We start from the raw sequence: 18993 nt of genomic DNA, 5'->3' as shown, positions 1-18993 counted from the left end.
CTGGGAAAAAAGTTTGCATGCGAATCTAAGCACCGCCCTATTTGTTAGGAAGAGCGTGTAGCCAAGGCTGCCAAGCGCACTTGCTCCCTCTGCCATCGAGCCGGAGCCGTCGGCCTCCCGAGGTGGCACGGCTTCCGCGGCTCGAGTACGCCGTACAGCCGGACTGTACGGCTGTTCGGCGAAAGCTGCAGAAAGCGTCTCCATCAACCATGGCAAAGTGAATTTCTGACGTGTGGAAGCGGGTCCAAGTGGACGTTGTGGTAAACCCTCAAGAAGTACTCGATCCCAAACCACTTCGACGGAACGGAAGACGACCTGCTGTGGGATACCGAGTGCGGTGGTTCCAGCAGTGCGATGAACTAGAGTGGCAGCGATAGCAACTGAGCATCCGATACAATTAGTGGGTTCACTGACTGCACCGATTTTTCTTTTGAATGTTTGCAAAATAACATGTTATTTTTCGCACCCGTCGTGATGTCACAGCGAAAAGAGGGAGGGGGGGTCATTCTAGATTTTTCGAATCTCGGCAGCCCTCCTCACTTTGGGCATCGCAATCGTGAAAAAAAGGGGGTGCTTAGAATCGAGTAAATACGGTAGCTCCTGATAGCAATCACAATGTAACTGTGATATCGCAAAGCTGTGAAAAGTGACTGCAGCAACGAGGCAGTCATTGGCAACACGATCTTCTCAAACAGTCCATTCCGTCGCACGAACAGTGTGGTCCTCCTCTTTGCTCGCTTTAAAAGAGTCGACACAACCAGCAGCGGGGAGGGGCACTGGCCTCCCTGCTATATTAGTTTTCTCACAACAGCTCCACCGCGCACCTATTTTGATTTTTTTAATGCAGCCCGTTTATAACACTGTAATGATTTGTTATAATCAGGTTGCATAAAAATTGTCATATTAATTGTGAAACAGCTATGCATTATTTGGAAACTATTTGTAAAGTATTCCATATTGGACACGGCCTCAAAAGTCGCTACCCACACACCCCTGAGAATCCCCAATCTAGCACAGTGGTTACAATGCGGTACGCTTGCGCTAACCTTGATCATGGTGGATGTCTGCATGTCGGTGAGCTTCTTGATGCACCTCTGGCCAGCCACTATGTTGCAGACCTCGAGGGGGAGGTAGGTGTGCTTGTGCTCCTGGCCCACCTGGAGGCAGGGAAGGTGCGGGTACCTGCAGACGCGCACACACCGTCAGCCTACGCAAAGCTCAGACCCGACTATGAACCAACATACTGGAGAGCCCACACACAGACACAATCTCAAGCTACGAATCTCCACTGGCAGTCCTGACACTTGGCCACAGTGACCTCCTTGTGCAAGGGGTAGCCTAGCTGAGAACACACTGAGGGTGCGTTTTCCTAGAGGTGTGTAAATATTTGAAACTTCGATTCGAATATGTTGGTATCGCGACTCAACTCGAGAGACACTTGTACTGTTGGAAATATTCAAACCCCCATAATTTGCGGCAGTCATTTCTTTAGGCCAGCTTTGCTGCGATATTACCGCGTTATGCGGCGCCCAATAGCCTAAAAGTACGGCTTCCAAACAACAAATCTGATCTGGTAGCAACCTCGGCAATGTTTTCAGACCCTCCTAGCATAGTTGAGTACCACCGGGATGCTTCAATGGCAAATTGGATTAAAAATCTGGCTTTAGAGGAGGCAGGCATCACCGAGTGACCGAGACATGCCCTCAACAATGAAAGCTTCTGACATGGCTACTTCCACGTCAGCACTGCGGCAAGGCTTCAATAAGCTCATGAACCAGCAGCAATTCCCACTGCCACAAGCACCAGCCGAAAGATATGTGCATCATAAAATTTTGGCCCATAAGGACGATCCATGCGAGTGGTGCCATAAGCATGGTGCCCGCTGCTGGCTTGGGCTGGCGAAGAGGTTCCCGCTGCCACGAGACACTGGCGCTTCCAGTGAGCGGCTCTTTTCGATGGCCGGAGGAATTGTGCCATGCGGAGGGGTGTCGCAGCAGACGTGTAGACCAGCTATCCTTTCTTTTTTTCATGGCCGCATCAAATAACTGTAGTTATGACACTGCCAAGCAAAAGAATTACAGTACTAGAGAATTTTGTTGCCCACAAAGCATAATTGTCCTGCATGTTATTGGCTGTCCAATAAGCTTGCTTTTTCTTTCTTAAGGGGGGACACTGCTATTCGAATGATGTTCATCCTCTTTTTCATCAATATTAATGAAACTTATCAGTCTTAAGATTTGTGCTGATTTCAAATATGTAATTATTGTTGTACGTCTATTAGTTCCTACGATAATTAACATTTCCCTTCCATTGTTTAAGGCCACAATGGAAAATAAATGGCACAATAAAACATTTGTAAGGCATGTTTAGATAGCATAAAGGCTAAGGAATGAAAGATAGAGAACACACTTTTTATTTGGCCCTTAATAGATATTTCACAGCCCAGTGAATACAAGCCGACAAAATATGGCAACCATGTAGCAGAAATTCTTGCAAAATAATTTCCAAAGTTAAAAAAAATGTTGCTTGCTATTATACATTAGGCTGCATTTTGCAAAAAAAAAAAATTTAGATTTATCTGTTCTTGGTGTTGAGGTATCGAGGCCTGAATATTATTACATGGGGTGCAAAATTTGTGTTTTGAGAAAAGTACAAAAAAAAAACCACCAATAACTATGAGGGGACATGGCATCCAGAACAACCATTTTTGAAGTTCAGTGTTTGACGGAAGCCCGTCTGGTCGTGATGAAACATGGTTAAAAGGTAAACAAAAACCTGGGGCACTTTGCCGACCAAATGACGATTTAAAAGAAAAGAAGACGTTTCGGCCCCCACACGGGAGCCTTGGTCACAGGTAAAATTCCTGTGAACAAGCCTCCCGTGTGGGGTCCGAAACGTCTTCTTTTCTTTTAAATTTTCATTTGGTCGGCAAAGTGCCCCAGGTTTTTGTTTACCTTTTAACTAACAACACGGAGCAAGAAACATTTAGGAGTAGAAACTCCGCTGTTTGCGGCGACCAGAAAAGGTCACAAGCCCACGGAGCCGTTATTGTGCTGGCGGCGCCTGGCAGGCTGGAAAAAAATTACCGCCGTTGAGAGCGCGCCAGAGCAGCCTGCCCGGGCGCTGCATTTTTTTTTTTTTCGCTGCGGCTTCTACGACGCGCCACATGGAGCCGCCACTCTATACGTCCCCGTCGACGCATACAACAATTGTGACCTTATCTGGTCGCCCACGCTCGCTCGCGCTGGCGGGAGTTTCACCTCCTATATGCCTTACTCAGTGACCAACAACCATGTTTGATAATCGCTTTAGACGCATGAAACCTTTAGGACACATAATCTTGTGTGCTGCTTATAAATTAAGACTTCTTTCTGAGGTCAATGAAAAAAAATGTAGCTACAATCCTTGTGTTAAATATTTGGGATGCGATTTGCAAAAAAGTGTACTGCAACAACATAGCTAAAATGAAGCAGGTATGTTCCTAGATGTTCACATACTGTGAGTTGGCACTTGGATGTTTGTATCTGTACTTTAGCCAAAGCTATGAAATTTTAAAGTTGTAGCTTAAAGAATGTGAATTCTTGTTGGTGATTGCTACGGGATTTAAAAACATGCAAGTGTCCTAAGGCACTATGCCACAGTTTTTATGCAATCTCTGACTCGCCTGCATTCAGGGAAAGAAAGAATGACGAGAATTTAATGAGTAGAAGGAACACAGTGCTGATCCCAAACTTTGAGACCTTAAAAAAGCCACACTTGAGAAAAAAAAAAACTTAAAAGAAACTGGGAAAATATAAATTTCAAGCTTCAAAACTGGGAAATAATTAAAATATAATTACAAACGCAAAATTCTTCTGCTGATGTAGACATTAGGCACACGTATAGGTTCGTAACAGAGTCTGGACTGTGCCAACCGGAACCCCCGTATGAGTGAGAGGCCCAGGTATCGGCACTGGCACATTGTCTGCGGTCTCCAAAGTAAACCTAAACACAGGGATACAGGGAAGGGCTAGCTTCGCTGCTGCATTATTACCAATGAGGAATGAGATTGCACGACAGTGAATCTCCGGCGCAAACTTGTCGGCTCATCTGGCCCTTGCAATAACCGTAGCCGTAGGAAATACCTGTAGGAAGTAGAGACGGCTTTCATGAATGCGTGTTCGGTTTCAAACTTTTTTTTTTTTTCAGGAGGGTCGATTTGCCGCTTACGTTTGCAATACAATGAACAAAGAAATGGCGTTTAAGCGGCAGCCGTAGCAACCCACTGCCAGGCCTAGGAGACGAGCTCGTCTGCTAGGCCTAGTTGCCATAGCACCTCCAAATCAAAAGTCGCTCTCACCGCGCTGGCGCGCTGAGCCATAAGGAGGGCCGCGTGCATCGCGAGCTTCGACAGACCGACCCTGATTAGTTTAAGTTAGTGCTTTTTTCTATGCGGCCATCGTCAGCGAGGATGCGGAGAACTGAAAGGCAGAACTTTGCATTTAGCATTTATTTAGCATTTTAGAATTTAGCATTTATTTTGTGCTTCACAAGGAATAAACTTTTGTGACTTTGCTAAATGGAACTCGCATTATTTTCTCGCCTACTGCGATCAATAACGCTATATATGTTCGAGGTATGGGAAAGGCCTTCTTTGAAGTGGCAACGTTAACCACTTACTAAGTGAGTTAAAGAAATGACGAGGTAATGCAAATGAAGTGGATGAAAAAACAAATGGCCGCAGGTGAGATACGAACCCACGTTTCCGCATTACGCGGGCAATGCTCTTACCGATTGAGCTACCGCGGCGCCATTTTCCCATCCACCTTCTGGGGTGTTTCATTTCATTTCATTCATTTTATTTCCTTAAAGACCCCGTAGTAGGGGTATTATATAAGGGGTGGGAATACAACATATACAAACAAGTGTTTTAATGCATTCAATTGTGTAGATAAAAAGTTGTTATATCTTGAACAAATTGTGAAGAGCAGGTGATGGCAGCGATTTGATGAGGAAGGCCATTCCAGTCTTTAGATGCTCAGTAGAAAAATGAGGCTGAGCATGTATTTGTGCGCAAATGTGGTTGTGCTACCTGCTGGGGATGGCCAAAGCGTTGTGACCGGCGCGTTGGGGGAACAATGTATGGCGAGAGATTAAGCGTCGAATAGTGGAACCTGTGGAAGAAGGAAAGGGTAGCAGTGCAGCGACGAAGAAATAGAAGCGATAAGGAAGATTATTTTTTTAAAGAGTATGTGGAATTAATATACCTGGTGGCGCGATTTTGAACTGCTTCGAGCGCATTGGCGAGATATGCTTGATGCGGGTCCCAGATGGCAGATGCGTATTGGAGTTTCGTTCTTACCAATGGTCTATAGGCTAACAGTTTTACATGCAATGGAGCGAGGCGAAGATGACGTCTTAGAAATCCCAACGTTTTGTTAGCCGATGAAATAACATTATTAACATGCGCATTCCAGGTTAGATCATTAGCCAAGGTGACACCTAGGTATTTATAGGATTCCGCTGATTCCACAGTGACGTCACCAATCCGATAAGAAAAGTGAAGAGGGTAATGACGATGGGTAACTGAGACAAGTTTGCATTTATTAGAGTTGAGTGTCATGAGCCAAACATCACACCATTCTTGTACAGTCGAACCCGGCTATATCGAACTCGCAAAAAAACGCCTATCAGTTCGATACAGAGCATAATTCGATATAAGCGTGCTAAATAATTGGATGTCATAAATGCACATACCATTTATAAAATCACTTTATTGATGAAACTAGCTTCGTTTCGCACGAAACAGTCCTGCATTTTCTTCTGCTTGGGCAATTTCGCTGCATGCGAGGCACGCACTTCCCCACATTGTCTAAGGAGTCGGAGCAGCTGAGGCCGCAACATTCCGCTTTCGCACAGAAGCACCGGACTAGTGCGAGCGCACTTCGGAGGATGTGGGCCAAAGACGGTCGTTGCTTTCCTCGTTGTGCCCATTTTCAGTTGTGCTCGGCACGATGTCGGCAATGTAGTCTTCGTTTCCGGGCTCTACCGTGGTCGCGACACCATCATTTGCGCTCACTAACTCGCGCACCGTTGATTCGTCAACAGCTTCCGGAAATTCTGACAGCTGGCTCCAAACCTCGGCAACAACGACAACGGCTTCGTCGCATTAATCAGAATTTACAGTCATCACCGAGCACGCGGAAGTCGGTACGGCTGAAGCTATTTTGGATGAACCACTCGTACACGGCCGTGCATACGCGTCGGGCGCCACGGGCACTACGGGCACCGGGTCGCGAGTTAGGCCGCTTTAGCCCTAATTTCCCCCTTCAAGATCGTGCCGAGAGTGCACCTCGGAATCTTGTACGTTGCAGAGACATCCGACTTGTCACCGCATTCGACCCGGTTTATGATTTCGAGCTTCACGACGAAAGGCGAATTCTGACGCTTCATCACGGCAACACTGCGGGAGAAGGCGCACACAATGAATCAGATAAGCAGCGAGACAACTCGCACTTTCGCCAACTTGCATGACGAGGGCACAAGAGCCTCTGATTGGCTGTCTGGGCAAGCGCTGCGGGCGGGCGGGCCAGGATCATTTTTTGTAGGGAGGTGTCGGCGGCTCCGAGGTAGCGCGGTCGCATAGGGGGAGCGGTTGGATGGAGCCGCGCCGCCGGGTTTTCCCTTCACCGCGAGGGAAAGCCAACTTCCGGGGGCACTTTCCGCCGCTTGACGTTCGATATATCGGGAGTCGCTATTAGTTTTGTTCGATGTATGCATAATTTTTGCTATATATACTCATTGTAACTATACCGTGTCCAGAAATTGTTTGATATAAGGAATAATTCGATGTAAACGGGTTCGATATAGTCGGGTTCGACTGTATGCAGTTAAGGTCAGATTGAAGAGTTATTTGGTCAGTGATGGTATTGACTGTGCGGTAAGTAACGCAATGTGTTAACACGCGCGTCTACGCTAAAGTTCCTTCATCAGTTTGAGTTTACGCCTCCACCGTTCCGTCCAAATGCCCAGCTCACTTGTAGTTACCGGAATACCAGACACGTTCGGCGCTGCGACAGAAAGTTCGCAACACATGCAGCTTCGGTAGATCTCGCTTGGTGTCGACTGCCAAGCAGCAGGCAGAGGTTGGAGAGGCTTTGTGCGCTCGCTCCTAGAGAACTGGAAGCAGACGACACAACGTGCCATCATGATGCAGAGCCAGTGAAGACGGAGCTTAGCGCTGATCACTCAGCGCATGAGTTGAGAAAATGCATGGCTATGGAGGAGGGTAACTTGTATTCGTCCGTAACTCTCTTCATACGAGACGCTTTACACAAATTGTGGTGCAAATTATTAACTTTAGCTGTGCCCTACGCATCTACAAAATTCGACCGAACCGTTTCAGGGTTAAGGGGCGACAAGGGTTGTGGCGACCAAAAATCGCGAAAGAACTCGATATTCCTTTATTGCATTTTTGGAGTGTGCAGCTATTATTGCATCTACATTGTTAATTTCATACTGATAACATCAGTACTTTAGCCCCAGTGACGCCTTATACGACACGTACTAGCTGAATTTCAGGTCGAACTTGCGCTGAAACGGCACATTTTCCGAAACGCGCGCTTGCTCTTCCACGTGTGCTAGTGCGGACATCTTGGTCTCATCTGAAAGAGGCGACTTCTCAAATTCCCGCCAGAACGGGTCCCATTCGGCCATTGGCCACTTAGAAAATGCGCGGCAAAAAAAGGTACTAGAACGCCATCCTATTCGTCACACGGTGCACGTGACTTGAGCTTGCCTCCCGATTGGCGGAACTGCATGGCCATCGTCTGCTCCGCGCTTGGAGCCGCGCATTGAGGGGCACCATCTTGCCCCAGTGTAAACGCAATGTCTGAAACGGAGCGCAAATTTCGAATGTGGCACAAGTTTGGTGCGAAAAAAGTGCAACGGACGCTCATCGAAAACTTCAAAAGACGCTGCTCAACACTGCAAAACGCCCAGGACACCAGAACCACAACGTCCGATGCCAAAACCGTCGATGCAGCAATGACAGGCCTAACGACCGCATCCGCTGCTGCAGATACTGTGACAAGTCCATCTGCCGCGGACCCTTTGACCAGCGCTCGCGTACAGCAAGATACGATATACCGGCAACCGTCCGAGCTGGAGGAGGAGGGAGCGAAAGTCAAAGCAAAGCTATCGGAGTTGTCTTCTGCTCCAGCGACGGAGAGGAAACGCGAGTTCGTGGGTGACAGTACCGATGATGCACTTCGCTTTCCTGATGGGACTATGTTTACAATTGCGGATTTGAGCGCCGTGAACACTTTATTAATGTTTGCGAACTGCAACATCTGCAATGGTGCTTTAGAAATCGTCCGAGACGAGCGGGAATACGGACTCGCTGTGAAGCTGCGTTTTATGTGCGCGAATTGTGGAGAGATTGCGTCAGTGTGGAGCTCGCCGCGCGTTCACAGTGCTGAATGAATGAAACCCTTTGCTGCGAACATTTGGCTACGCGTGCCATGCAGGCAATGGGAAACCGACAGACTACGTTCAATGAGATTTTCTCATTGATTGGCATCAGCCGTCGGGCGCTTCACACGAAAACGTGGCAGAGCTACGTGAAGACGAAGTTGACGCCAGCGGCCGATCGCGCGGCACGTAATCTGACGAGCGACTGCGCGCGGTCGGTTCTTGAACTTTACGACAAACTGAACGTAGGTCATACTGGGAACCTCGCGGTGTTGTACGACGGGTCATGGATGACCCGCAGTCATATGTACCATATCGGCATCGGCAATGTGATCGAGTTGTTCAGCGGACTTGTGCTCAACTTTGTGGAATTGAACAATTTCTGTGCTGTCAGGGCCTAACGTTAGTCAGGGCCTAACGAGAGTGACCCTTCCTATGGAGCCTGGAAGAATGACCACAAATGTCAAAAGAAAACTAATAAGAAAGCTGGGGAGATGGAGATGGAAGCTGCCCTCATCCTTTTCAGGCTATCATTGGAGCGGCACAATCTGCGGTATACAATGGTGCTTTGCGACGGGGACAGCCGCAGTTACCTCGCTTTACAAGACGATGAAGTGTATGGGTATATCCCGATTGAAAAAGAGGACTGCGTGAATCATGTGCAAAAGCGCATGGGGACAGCTTTGTGCAACTTGGTGGCAGAACACAGAGGCCCTGGACATGAGAGTCTTGGTGGAAAGGGCCGCTTGACAGCAGACTTGATCTCCAAGTTAACCTCATACTATGGATGGGCTCTGAAGACCCACAAAGGAGATGTAGATGCCACTCAAAATGCAGTGATGGCCACATATCACATCACATCAAACGATGATGTGGCTAACCACACTCTTTGTCCATCAGGCCCAAACTCCTGGAGCGAGCAAAATGCTGCAGCAGCCAAGGGCAAGCCGGTTCCTAAACATCCTCGAAAGCTTCCTCCTCAGGTTTGTCAGGCTTTACGTCCCATATATGAACGTCTTTCAGACAAGAAACTGCTGCAACGTCGCCAGCGTGGTAAAACACAAAATAACAATGAAAGCCTGCATTCTATGATCTGGGCACTGGCGCCAAAAGACAGGCACGCTTCTTTATTCATGGTGGAGGCTGCTGTGGCAGAGGCAGTATTAAAGTTCAATGCAGGCAATGCAAGGGCCTCAAAGGACATAATAAAAGAACTATGCCTAAATCCAAGCGAGCAAAGTAACACCCGCACGGCCGAGAAAGATAGGCGTCAAATCGCAGCATCAGCCAAGAAGCGCAAAGCATCAGAAGATTTGCGCCAGTCCCTCAAAAAGCAGCACACAGTGGCTGGGAGTCAGCGGGACTACATGCCTGGTGCCTACTGAGCTGTTCCAGCTGTAAATTTGTAAATAAAATAGGGTTTCCACGTTTTCTCACTTTTCTCGAAACATGTTTTTGGGTCACTTCACTAGACTGTCAGAGTGATATCTCATAATCTAGAACAGCTAGAGCACTAATTCTTTCTTTAGCAGAAAGCCTAATCTGCATATTACAAAGTGCTGAGAGCACAAATTCAAATTTGTGCACATGTATATTTCCATTTTATTAATTTTCTTTTGGTGTGGTAGCCTTAGGTCAAGGAAAGAATTTTGATCACCTGCAGAATGGCTAATTAGAATCTCATTTGAAAACTTTTTGCAGCATTGCAGTTATTGCACATTATAGTATCTAGCTATGCAATAATATTCACTTTCTGCTGAGCAGTCTTTTTTTCCATTGTCTGCGGAAACAACAGAGCGGCAGCACTGTCAATCTCCTGAACTAATGGACCTACAAGAAAAATTATTGCATATTTGAAATCAGCACAAAAAAAACTAAGTAAGCTTGTTTATTTTTACCAGATTTGGCCATAAGATGCAGGAAATAATCTCCACAACCCATGTATCCACTAAGGGGGGATGTGGCTTTGAAAATCAACTTCCTTATTTCTTCATGGATTTTGATGAAAATTGGCACAAAAGTTTAGAATGTCTCCCTGATGTTTCCATAAAAGTTTCAGAGTGATATCTTGAGACGATTTTATTCAGTTCTATTGAGCAAAATTTTTCTCCCTCTTAACTTTCTGGAGAGCCTGGGGAACTTAACAAACGTGATAGAATGCTTGTTAAGTATTGACTGCATAGCTAAATGCGTGCTGAAGGTTGCGACATTCTTGAATTTTTTGTTTTATCAACACAAATTTTTTGGAGTGCCATATTTTATGTTACTTTCCCATCAAGCACACTTTCGGGGTAGACGAATACAGTCGCCGACTGATTTTCCGGACTCCGAAAATTCGGACATGCCCGATTATTCGGTCAGCTTCGCGGCACCGCCATTTTCCCCATAGACCCTAATGTATAACAACTGCCGAAAGTTCGGACACCTTGCAACCTCTAGTCCGATTTTTCGGACACTCCTTGAGCCAACTCGATCTAGAGCACCATGCATCGACTCTGACCGATGCATGGTTCGAATAGCTGAATGCCATTTTTGTTTTGAACAGAGCCTCCTAGCTGCCCCACGAAATGGCGCTACTGGAAATCCCCGCTCATCATCATCGTTTCTGCTCGGTTCGATAGAGTGGCTGTACAGCAGTTCTGGTTTCAGCTTAGTAAGCCATGTCAAGACAATCCAGCAGCTGATTTGTTTCTTCGCGCACGATGCTGCGAGCAGGCCATGTTTTTCGTTTGTGCGACTGGTGTCGGCACGGTGGTGTTTTCTTTGTGTGCTGTGTCGAGGTTTCGGTGATCCAACGCGGCGTACGGAAACATCGCGTCAAGTGTCTAATGGCGCCGACAGAGCCTGCGCAGCTTGTGCTGGGGAATGCCGGCAAGCGGGTGCCGGGAGGCCTAGGATTTGTTGCTTACCGACGTGCTCCCTACTGATGCCGAAAATGTTCTGCTGAGACTTGCGCAGTGGTTGCATTGCGATTCCAGACGTCTCATTTGACAGTTTCGCAGGTACTGACACTGCTGTACTGACATGCGCAGAACTCGACGACGGCGAGATCATTCGTCAGGTTTCTGCTGCACCGCCAGACGATGACTCCGAGTCGGAAGATGACGCACCACGTGCTACGCTGCCGTCGCATGCGGAGCGTGTGCAAGCAGCGACTGTGCTTTCAGCCGCCTATAGTGACCGTACGACCCTCTCCAAGATTCAGGCTTATCTGATTGCGCGTAAACGGAGCAGCGTGCAACGGCGCTTTCACCATTTCTTCAAGCCTACTGCCGAGCCCGAATAAGTGCGTGGAAATAAAGGATTTCATTTTTTTTTCCCTTAATCTGCTTTTTCGGACACCTGTTTATTTGGACATTTCCACAGTACCCGTGAGGTCCGAATAAACGGTCGGCGACTGTACCATATCGTAAACTTGCAAAGGGTCAAGATAAGAAAGCGAGAGTGTCACGACCTGCACTGTAGCCTAAGGAACGTGACAAAAAAAAAATGGAGTCAATCTATCTTAAACAGTAACAAAGAAATCAGCTCCAGAAACCAAGCAGAAAGGCAGAAAAACAGTTTTGAGAAAACAGCGCTCAAAGTTTCACCTTTTCAGTTCTCTAAAAGGCAACAAATTTGTTGTCTTTGGGGTGTTTTGTGATGTGGGGCTTCTTGTACATGTGGCCTCTGCTCTGGTGCGCTCCCCCCCCCCCCCCCATTTCCTTTTATAGGGCATGCTTTGCTGCTGCTCTACAAAGGGCATGGCGCCTAAGTTTCAAACCAAGTGACGTGCAGAACTCTGTGTGGGCATTAATATAGTTCCAGTGTACATTCTGGCAGCCTGTACCCGTAGACTGCCCGATTGATAGCAATCTCCAGTACAATCAGTGAGGCATTTTTTTTTTTTTTCCTTTTGGTAGTATCGGCCATGTTACTGAATGAAAGCTACGAGTGTCAGCAGCCTCCCAAGTCATCTTTACTTGACAATGACTGTAGAACTTAGGATCAGAGAGCCAGTGATAGATTTGCAGCTATTGGCACTTTCCAGAATTGTACTTTTGTATGATGCCTCGATCACTTCTGCAGCCAGGTGTCTGTACCAGCCCAAGGGGCCTAGTGAACAGAGCTCATGATGAGGTTCTCTTTATGAAGGGGTGGTATGATAGATATTGCTACGAGGTATAGTGACAATATAACATAGCGAACGCGCAATATGCTTAGTTGGGGGTCCGAGGTGCCGATGTGCGAAATGCCTAGCCGCAGATATAAGGAGCCGACGCGCGATGTGCGAAATGCCTAGATGCGGGCTCGAGGAGTCGACCCTCGCGCTTATTCGCAAAGTCCGAGGTGCCGACGCGCGATATGCCTAGTCGCGGGCTCGAGGAGTTGAAACTTGATGCACTAATTACTCGCACAGTCCAAGGTGCCGATGCACAAAATGTTTAGGCGAGGGTCCGAGAAGTCCGCGCACGATGTGCTTGATCGCTGAGTAGGAGACTTACAGTCAAACCCCGTTACAACAAACACCACATTAACGAACATTTCAGATTAACGAACTTTTATGAAATCCCGTGCCGACTGCTTATAGTTTCAATGTAAAAATATTTCACTACTACGAACTTCAGAATAACGAACATTTCAGAATAACGACCGTTATTTAATTTCCGTGTCATCTTAACAACACCTCAGTACTACGAACTCATATCCCGAAATGCGAGGATTCTTAGATTTCAGTGTATCCGTCACGGCAGTCGGAGCACTAAGCTAGCAGACGACGCAGCGCGAAGAGCGGGGCGCCTTGCAACTTGCTTCCCGCAAAAACCCGAGATGGCGCGGAAGGAGAAAGATGCGGGCGGAGACTTTTTTTTCCTTCTCCGTTGTGGAGGCAATGACGCACCAGGTTTTGTGAGTGGAGAGGCGGGGAGCATGGGCTCGTAAAACCTGAGACGGTGCGGCAGAAGAAAAAAAAAGTTGTAATTAACGCTGAAGTGGGCCTTTTTTTTTTTCTAGTTGCGGAGGTGACGACGCATCACGTTTTTCTTGCTTGTTTTCTCAGTTGTTCGCGTGCTGTCGCCCGTATCAGGCCTGTCCATCTTGTTTTTCTTCTGGTTATATTATTGTGTTAGAAGTGCGTGCCGGCGTTCGCGTTGCCATGAGCTCAACAACTCTAACCACGGCGAAGAAGCGAAAGCAGTTTTCTTTGAGCAAGAGAGTAGAGATTCTTCGCGAGATAGAAGACGGGAAGAAACAATCCGTCGTGGCTAAAGAACGTGGAGTGGCGCGGTCATCGATTGCCACGATTCTCAAAGATAAGGAGAAAATCTTTAAGCACCCGCAAGAATCTTGCTGCACGTTACGGCAGCACCCGAAGACCGCGACGAGTCCGTGTCGGCCACAGATGCGTTGGACTGCTTGCGAAAACTCCGCATATTTATAGCCAAAAGCGGCACAGCGACCGAAGGCGTGCATAAGAATGCGGACGGTCTGGAATCGTTCGTGCTGCAGAGTCTGTGCTGCAGCCGTCAGAAGACGATCACAGACTATTTCAAATAAATGTGCCTTGTCTGACGATCACGTGTGCATTGTGTGAGAAACAAGTTCAAGGAGGTACCGTTTCAAAGGTAGGACGCTTGCGTTACTGAAATGCTATTGTTATGGCTAATTTTTGGGCTTTCACTATAACGACCTTTCAGAATAACGAACATTTTCCCGCGGTCCCCTGAAGTTCGTTGTACCGAGATTTCATTGTATCCGCGTGTCCGAGGATTGCGTGTGGGAGATGCATCGTCACGAATTCCGAAACACCGAGTGCTGAAAGGCTTAGCCGCATGCCCGAGGATTCCACGCGTGAATCTTGGTCGCGAAGTCCGCGTCCCCGATGCTCGGAATGCTTAGCCGCGAGTCTGAAACGTGCACAAGCGTAGGGATCGGCCACGTTACTGCGATATACGCGTAGCGCACGTTTTGACGCGTCGAGATTACAGCGAGTGGAGACGTCCAGACTCGCGAGGTGCAAGGAGCCGAGCAGACAACGCGAGCGCCGGACCAATGGCGAACCGCGCTGAAGTCACGTGGCAGGCGCGGCCAATTGCAGACTCCGGCACGACCTTCAATCATTTGCTTTTTGTGCGCTTGTTTCTGTATGGAGGAGATAGCTGAAGTGGCAAATTTGAAGACGGAGAAATTCGCGTTCCAACGAGACCAAGATGGCGGCGCTCGGTCGCGCCATTCCCGAGATACTGTGGCTTGAGATACGCTGTTTCTTCTTCACTTCCGCGAGATTTTTCACCACCTTGGCTGATAAAACAAATTTTTTAAAGCACTTCTAAGTGGACTTCTAAGTGGTTTACAGTGAAGATATTTGGGTATCAGATAGAAATAGGCTTATAGAAACTGAAAATGCGATTTTCAAAAAATCGATACCTTGGCAATTTTTTTAGATGTGAAAGCCGTGTACCCCCTTCAGGGGGACACGACCAATTGAAGTAGTCAAATTCTCAAAACTTTTTATTTTCCGATTTATTTTTCTCAATTCACGGACCTTTATTACCTTGTGGTGACATAACAAAATATGCAGTAGAAATTGAGAAAGCAGCACTTTCCTAGAGTGCTGTCATCAAAAATTTAGAAGTAATCGGGCTTCGGAAGGCCCGTCGTACCATGGATCGCCCAACTATCCGTTGCCGCAGCACTGCTATCTTGGCATCATCGTGAAGAGGAGATCGAAGCTAAAGATAGCCGTAGCGACACATTTCTCCACCGAAAAATAAACCGGCAAACGCAAGCGAAAAAAAGGCAAACGTGGCAGTGCGATTGGGTGTAGCAGTCACGTGAGGCACATGGAGAGCTCCTATTGGCTGTTGTAGATTTGAATTGCTGACGAACCACTGTCGTGCGCATCTGCGCAGTAGCGAGCCGTGCGTTCCTATCAACGTGATTGACGATCGTGGCAGCTTAAGCACATTTTCTGCGATGAGCCCCAAAGGAATGAAGTTCCAAACGGCCCACGTGTACAGAAGACCACGAAAGGCGTAGAAACGAGGGAGAAAACTACTTGTAGAAGCGGATGCTGCTGAGCTTGTTGACGAGACACGACCGGCGCACGTCGGTGATTGGGAAAGCGCAGCAGCGTATGCTACTGACGACGCGGCTATAGAACATCTACACGACGGCGAGCAACGAAGGAGCAACCGCGACGCTGCGTCCTCGAAGGCGCAACCACGAGCGATGGTGACGTTACGTCCGCGTGTGGTTGTGACAGCAACGCGACATCGGCGGAGCAGAAGTTTTCGCGTCAAATATTCAACTGCGGATTTCAGCTCCAACTCTACTAACAAAGAGGTTGCGCAACGAGAGACATGAGCGGACATTTTGAGTGCGCCATCACCTGCCACTGCACGACGGATGGATGCACGATGACCAACAAAGCAACTAAGGTGCACGAAACTGCTGCAAGAACTCAAAAAACAACATCAAAATGTAAAGCAAATGTGTCCCCACAGGCAAAGGACTACGTCCCAGGTGAGTTTTAGGTGCTCAAAGTAAAGATTTAAATGTTTACCACGAACGAAACTTCGAGCTCCGTTTTCTCAGCTTTCATTTTTCGGGCAGTTGCTTTCAGTCATCCCAGTGCCATTTTACAACGAATGAAGACAAAATCATTCTGTCTTTTGCACTTAGATCTTGAAACATTGATAAGTGCAATAAAGCTGTCCATTTTTAACTCTCTCACAAAAAAATTTATAATGGGTTTTTTGCAAAACTTTTTAGTAAGGCAATACACATAGGAAAGCTGAAAAAATATTTTTATGGTCATTTTGGCATTTAATAAATAAACCCATAGCTCTATTGCACAGACAGCCTTATGAACATGCAGATGTGAAAAATCTTGGCGAACTTATGTGTAATTATTAATTAATTTGTGGGATGACCATTAGAGGATGTCAAGTGTTCTAACTCAAGAACTATAATAGATAGCTCAAAACTGATTTCAGTTATGGTGTCAGCATAACAAAGCACACCTGCATGCCAAATTTCGTCAATTTATTCCCATAAATATAAAAACAAATTTCATTGCCACGTCCCCCCTTAATGTCCCCAAAATTCCCATTTTGATTTCGAAATCTTTTTGAGGCCCACAACAAACCTTTCAGGACCTTTGCTAGTCGGATGCCACATGTCTGGTTTAGTCCACTTGGTGTTCAGCACTCAATAAATTGGAACACTGGGCCTTTGCAATTACCATACTTGCCAATTTTAAATCGCCTCCAATTTTATAACAAGTAGACATCTGAAAAATTGTGCCTCCAGTTCTCACAATAGAAGATGACACCTGCAGTACTGACCATCACAGAAGGGAAAATTATCAGGGCCCATCATCGTCACCCTCAGACAGCTCTGTATTGCCACCTGTGGAACCCACTAAGCCATCCTTGATACTATTCACTGGATCCAGTATTCAGCATTTCTCAGAATGACCCCGCAACAACGGAATGCCATAGCCATGATGCAACTGTTCAACCAGCCAGACTTCCAACACGCAACAATGAGCATCATGCTTGCCTGAGTTTCATTTTGTACTTGTCCAGGAAATACTTGGCCACTGTACACTCGACTGTCTGGCCATTCTCCAACTGCAACGGAAACCTGAAACAAAATGAAATGCTTGCTTAACTTCACAGTGTACTGCATAGCCCGGATTTAGAGGGATCTCTCGTTTATGTGCGTGACACAGATACCACACAGCTGGTGTGAGTAGCTGCAAGCCTAAAGTGAAAACATGCATGCGGCTGGTTCAACACCATCACATGTTCATTGACTGCACACGACTATTCAACGCAACTCTTAGATTTTTCTTTTTTTTTTAAGGGGTTTATCATCTGAATACATGTGATAGATGGCATAAAAGTACGCAAATGCCAAAGGAAGTCGCAAAGCTGCAACACTGGGAACGAGATCTCCTGTTAGACTATACATAGGTGAGTAATAATGTGGTGAACAGTGGTAAATGCAAGAAAATAAATTACGCAAAATGTTGATGCAAGTTGGAAATAAACATACACGACAATATAAAACATGGAAAAGCAGTTAACATGAATAATGGGAAGTAATAATGAGTGTACCAAGTACGAACGCATTCTTATTAATATTACGATGGGTCCTTTCTTAACACTTTCCTGTCCATGCCTACACCCATCGACAGCCCGTCACCAATGGTTTCAACTTCAAATTTTGCTGCACTCGGGGAGCTTTCAGACAGCTAGCATCATCCAGCACGTAAAAGAGGAAATATTTTTCTAGTTTCACTTTCAAGTTTCTTTCGTTTCACCGCGGGGATACCTTTAAAGCACCTTTTAGTCGGGCATGACGGGCGCTCATAGCTTCTGACAACGACGTCAATGTCACGCGCAGATGCCTTTCAGAAACGGCAAATTTCGAAGGATTTCGGCGAGTCTGCATCAGAGTTTTTATATGATGGTAGCAGCACAAACTCAGAAGATGATTCATCGGACTTCAGCACGGACGGCAAAAGTGCGTCAAATAGCCCCAGAATGTTAACAGGTATCTGCCAGCAGGTTTAGTTTTCTACTCCGAACCGTCTCGTCACTGCCGCGCTCAGATCTGAAGATGTCCAGTGTGTTGCAGTTCTTATCTGCAGGGTGTCAACACAGTTTGAGCAGGACCCCCTGACGGTGGCGGCGCAAAGGGGGTAGTTTTGCACAAGAAGGCGGCCAAGCGCAGACCTTGGCATTGCACAATTATTGATCTCCTCAGTGCCACACGGCAGTTTTAGTATGCTGGGATTTTTGTATGCTGACAATGGGGCTGTACGTACTGAATAAATGTCAGATGCGGCACTTGTTCAAATCATGCAAGCTCATGGTGATGAGAAAGATGAATCGGAGGCAGTTCCGCTGTTTGCCAAGTCTGCCGCGAGAGGTGATGAATGCGTTGGACGTCTTGCAACATTCCATCGGCATGCAGGATGAAGAAGCCACATTGCATGATTTAGCTTCTTTGGAGCACCACTTCATGTCATCAGTCATGCAGAAGAAACAAGCTAAAATCATGCAGTTTTTTCTTCCTAAATAAATATTTGATAGGTCAGCTCACCTGAAGTGAAATCTGTCTCATTTTGGTATTGTTTTTGCATGATACTTCCCGGTTCTCATGTGAAACTGCATGTAACAAAACCCTGTACACAGTTAAGGGGGGAGGCTACACTTGAAATACAACTTTTTTATTTGTGGACAGATCTCAACGAAATTTTCACACATTGTGTATTTTAATATGCAGATTCTAAAAATATAATTAATTTTGCCATACGATAAGTAGTTTCTGATATACTCCAAATGCATTGCATAAGCCGAGTCCTTTGTTTGGAGGAAAATTAGCTTCTAAACAGAAAACCCTAACACAGTAATTTGAGTATAAAGACTATCTAGGATGTTCAGGGAGTGCCATAAGGTATTATTCAATGTTGTAGGCTAATCTGAGCAAGAGTTAGAGCTCATCAAAGATGTGAGAAAAAAATGCCATCTTGGCATGTCAAGCATGTGA

General features: G+C 46.6%; 1 protein-coding gene across 2 annotated transcripts in view; it reads right to left on the bottom strand.

Moving 5' to 3' along the window:
- AGO1 (protein argonaute-2) overlaps positions 1 to 18993 on the bottom strand; it is an 83662-nt gene that overhangs the window by 48867 nt on the left and 15802 nt on the right. For both annotated transcript variants that reach the window (XM_065447709.1, XM_065447710.2), the window contains exons 5-6: positions 16996 to 17079; positions 1047 to 1182 (exon numbers count right to left, since the gene is read on the bottom strand). In XM_065447709.1, coding sequence (XP_065303781.1) covers positions 1047 to 1182; positions 16996 to 17079 — 220 coding nt within the window. The remainder of the gene's footprint in view (positions 1 to 1046; positions 1183 to 16995; positions 17080 to 18993) is intronic.

This window comes from Dermacentor albipictus, chromosome 5 (genome assembly GCF_038994185.2).
Source record: "Dermacentor albipictus isolate Rhodes 1998 colony chromosome 5, USDA_Dalb.pri_finalv2, whole genome shotgun sequence".
NCBI classification, from domain to species: Eukaryota; Metazoa; Arthropoda; class Arachnida; order Ixodida; family Ixodidae; genus Dermacentor; species Dermacentor albipictus.
The sequence above is the reverse complement of the archived record's forward strand: the minus strand, read 5'-3'. Positions and strand labels throughout refer to the sequence as shown.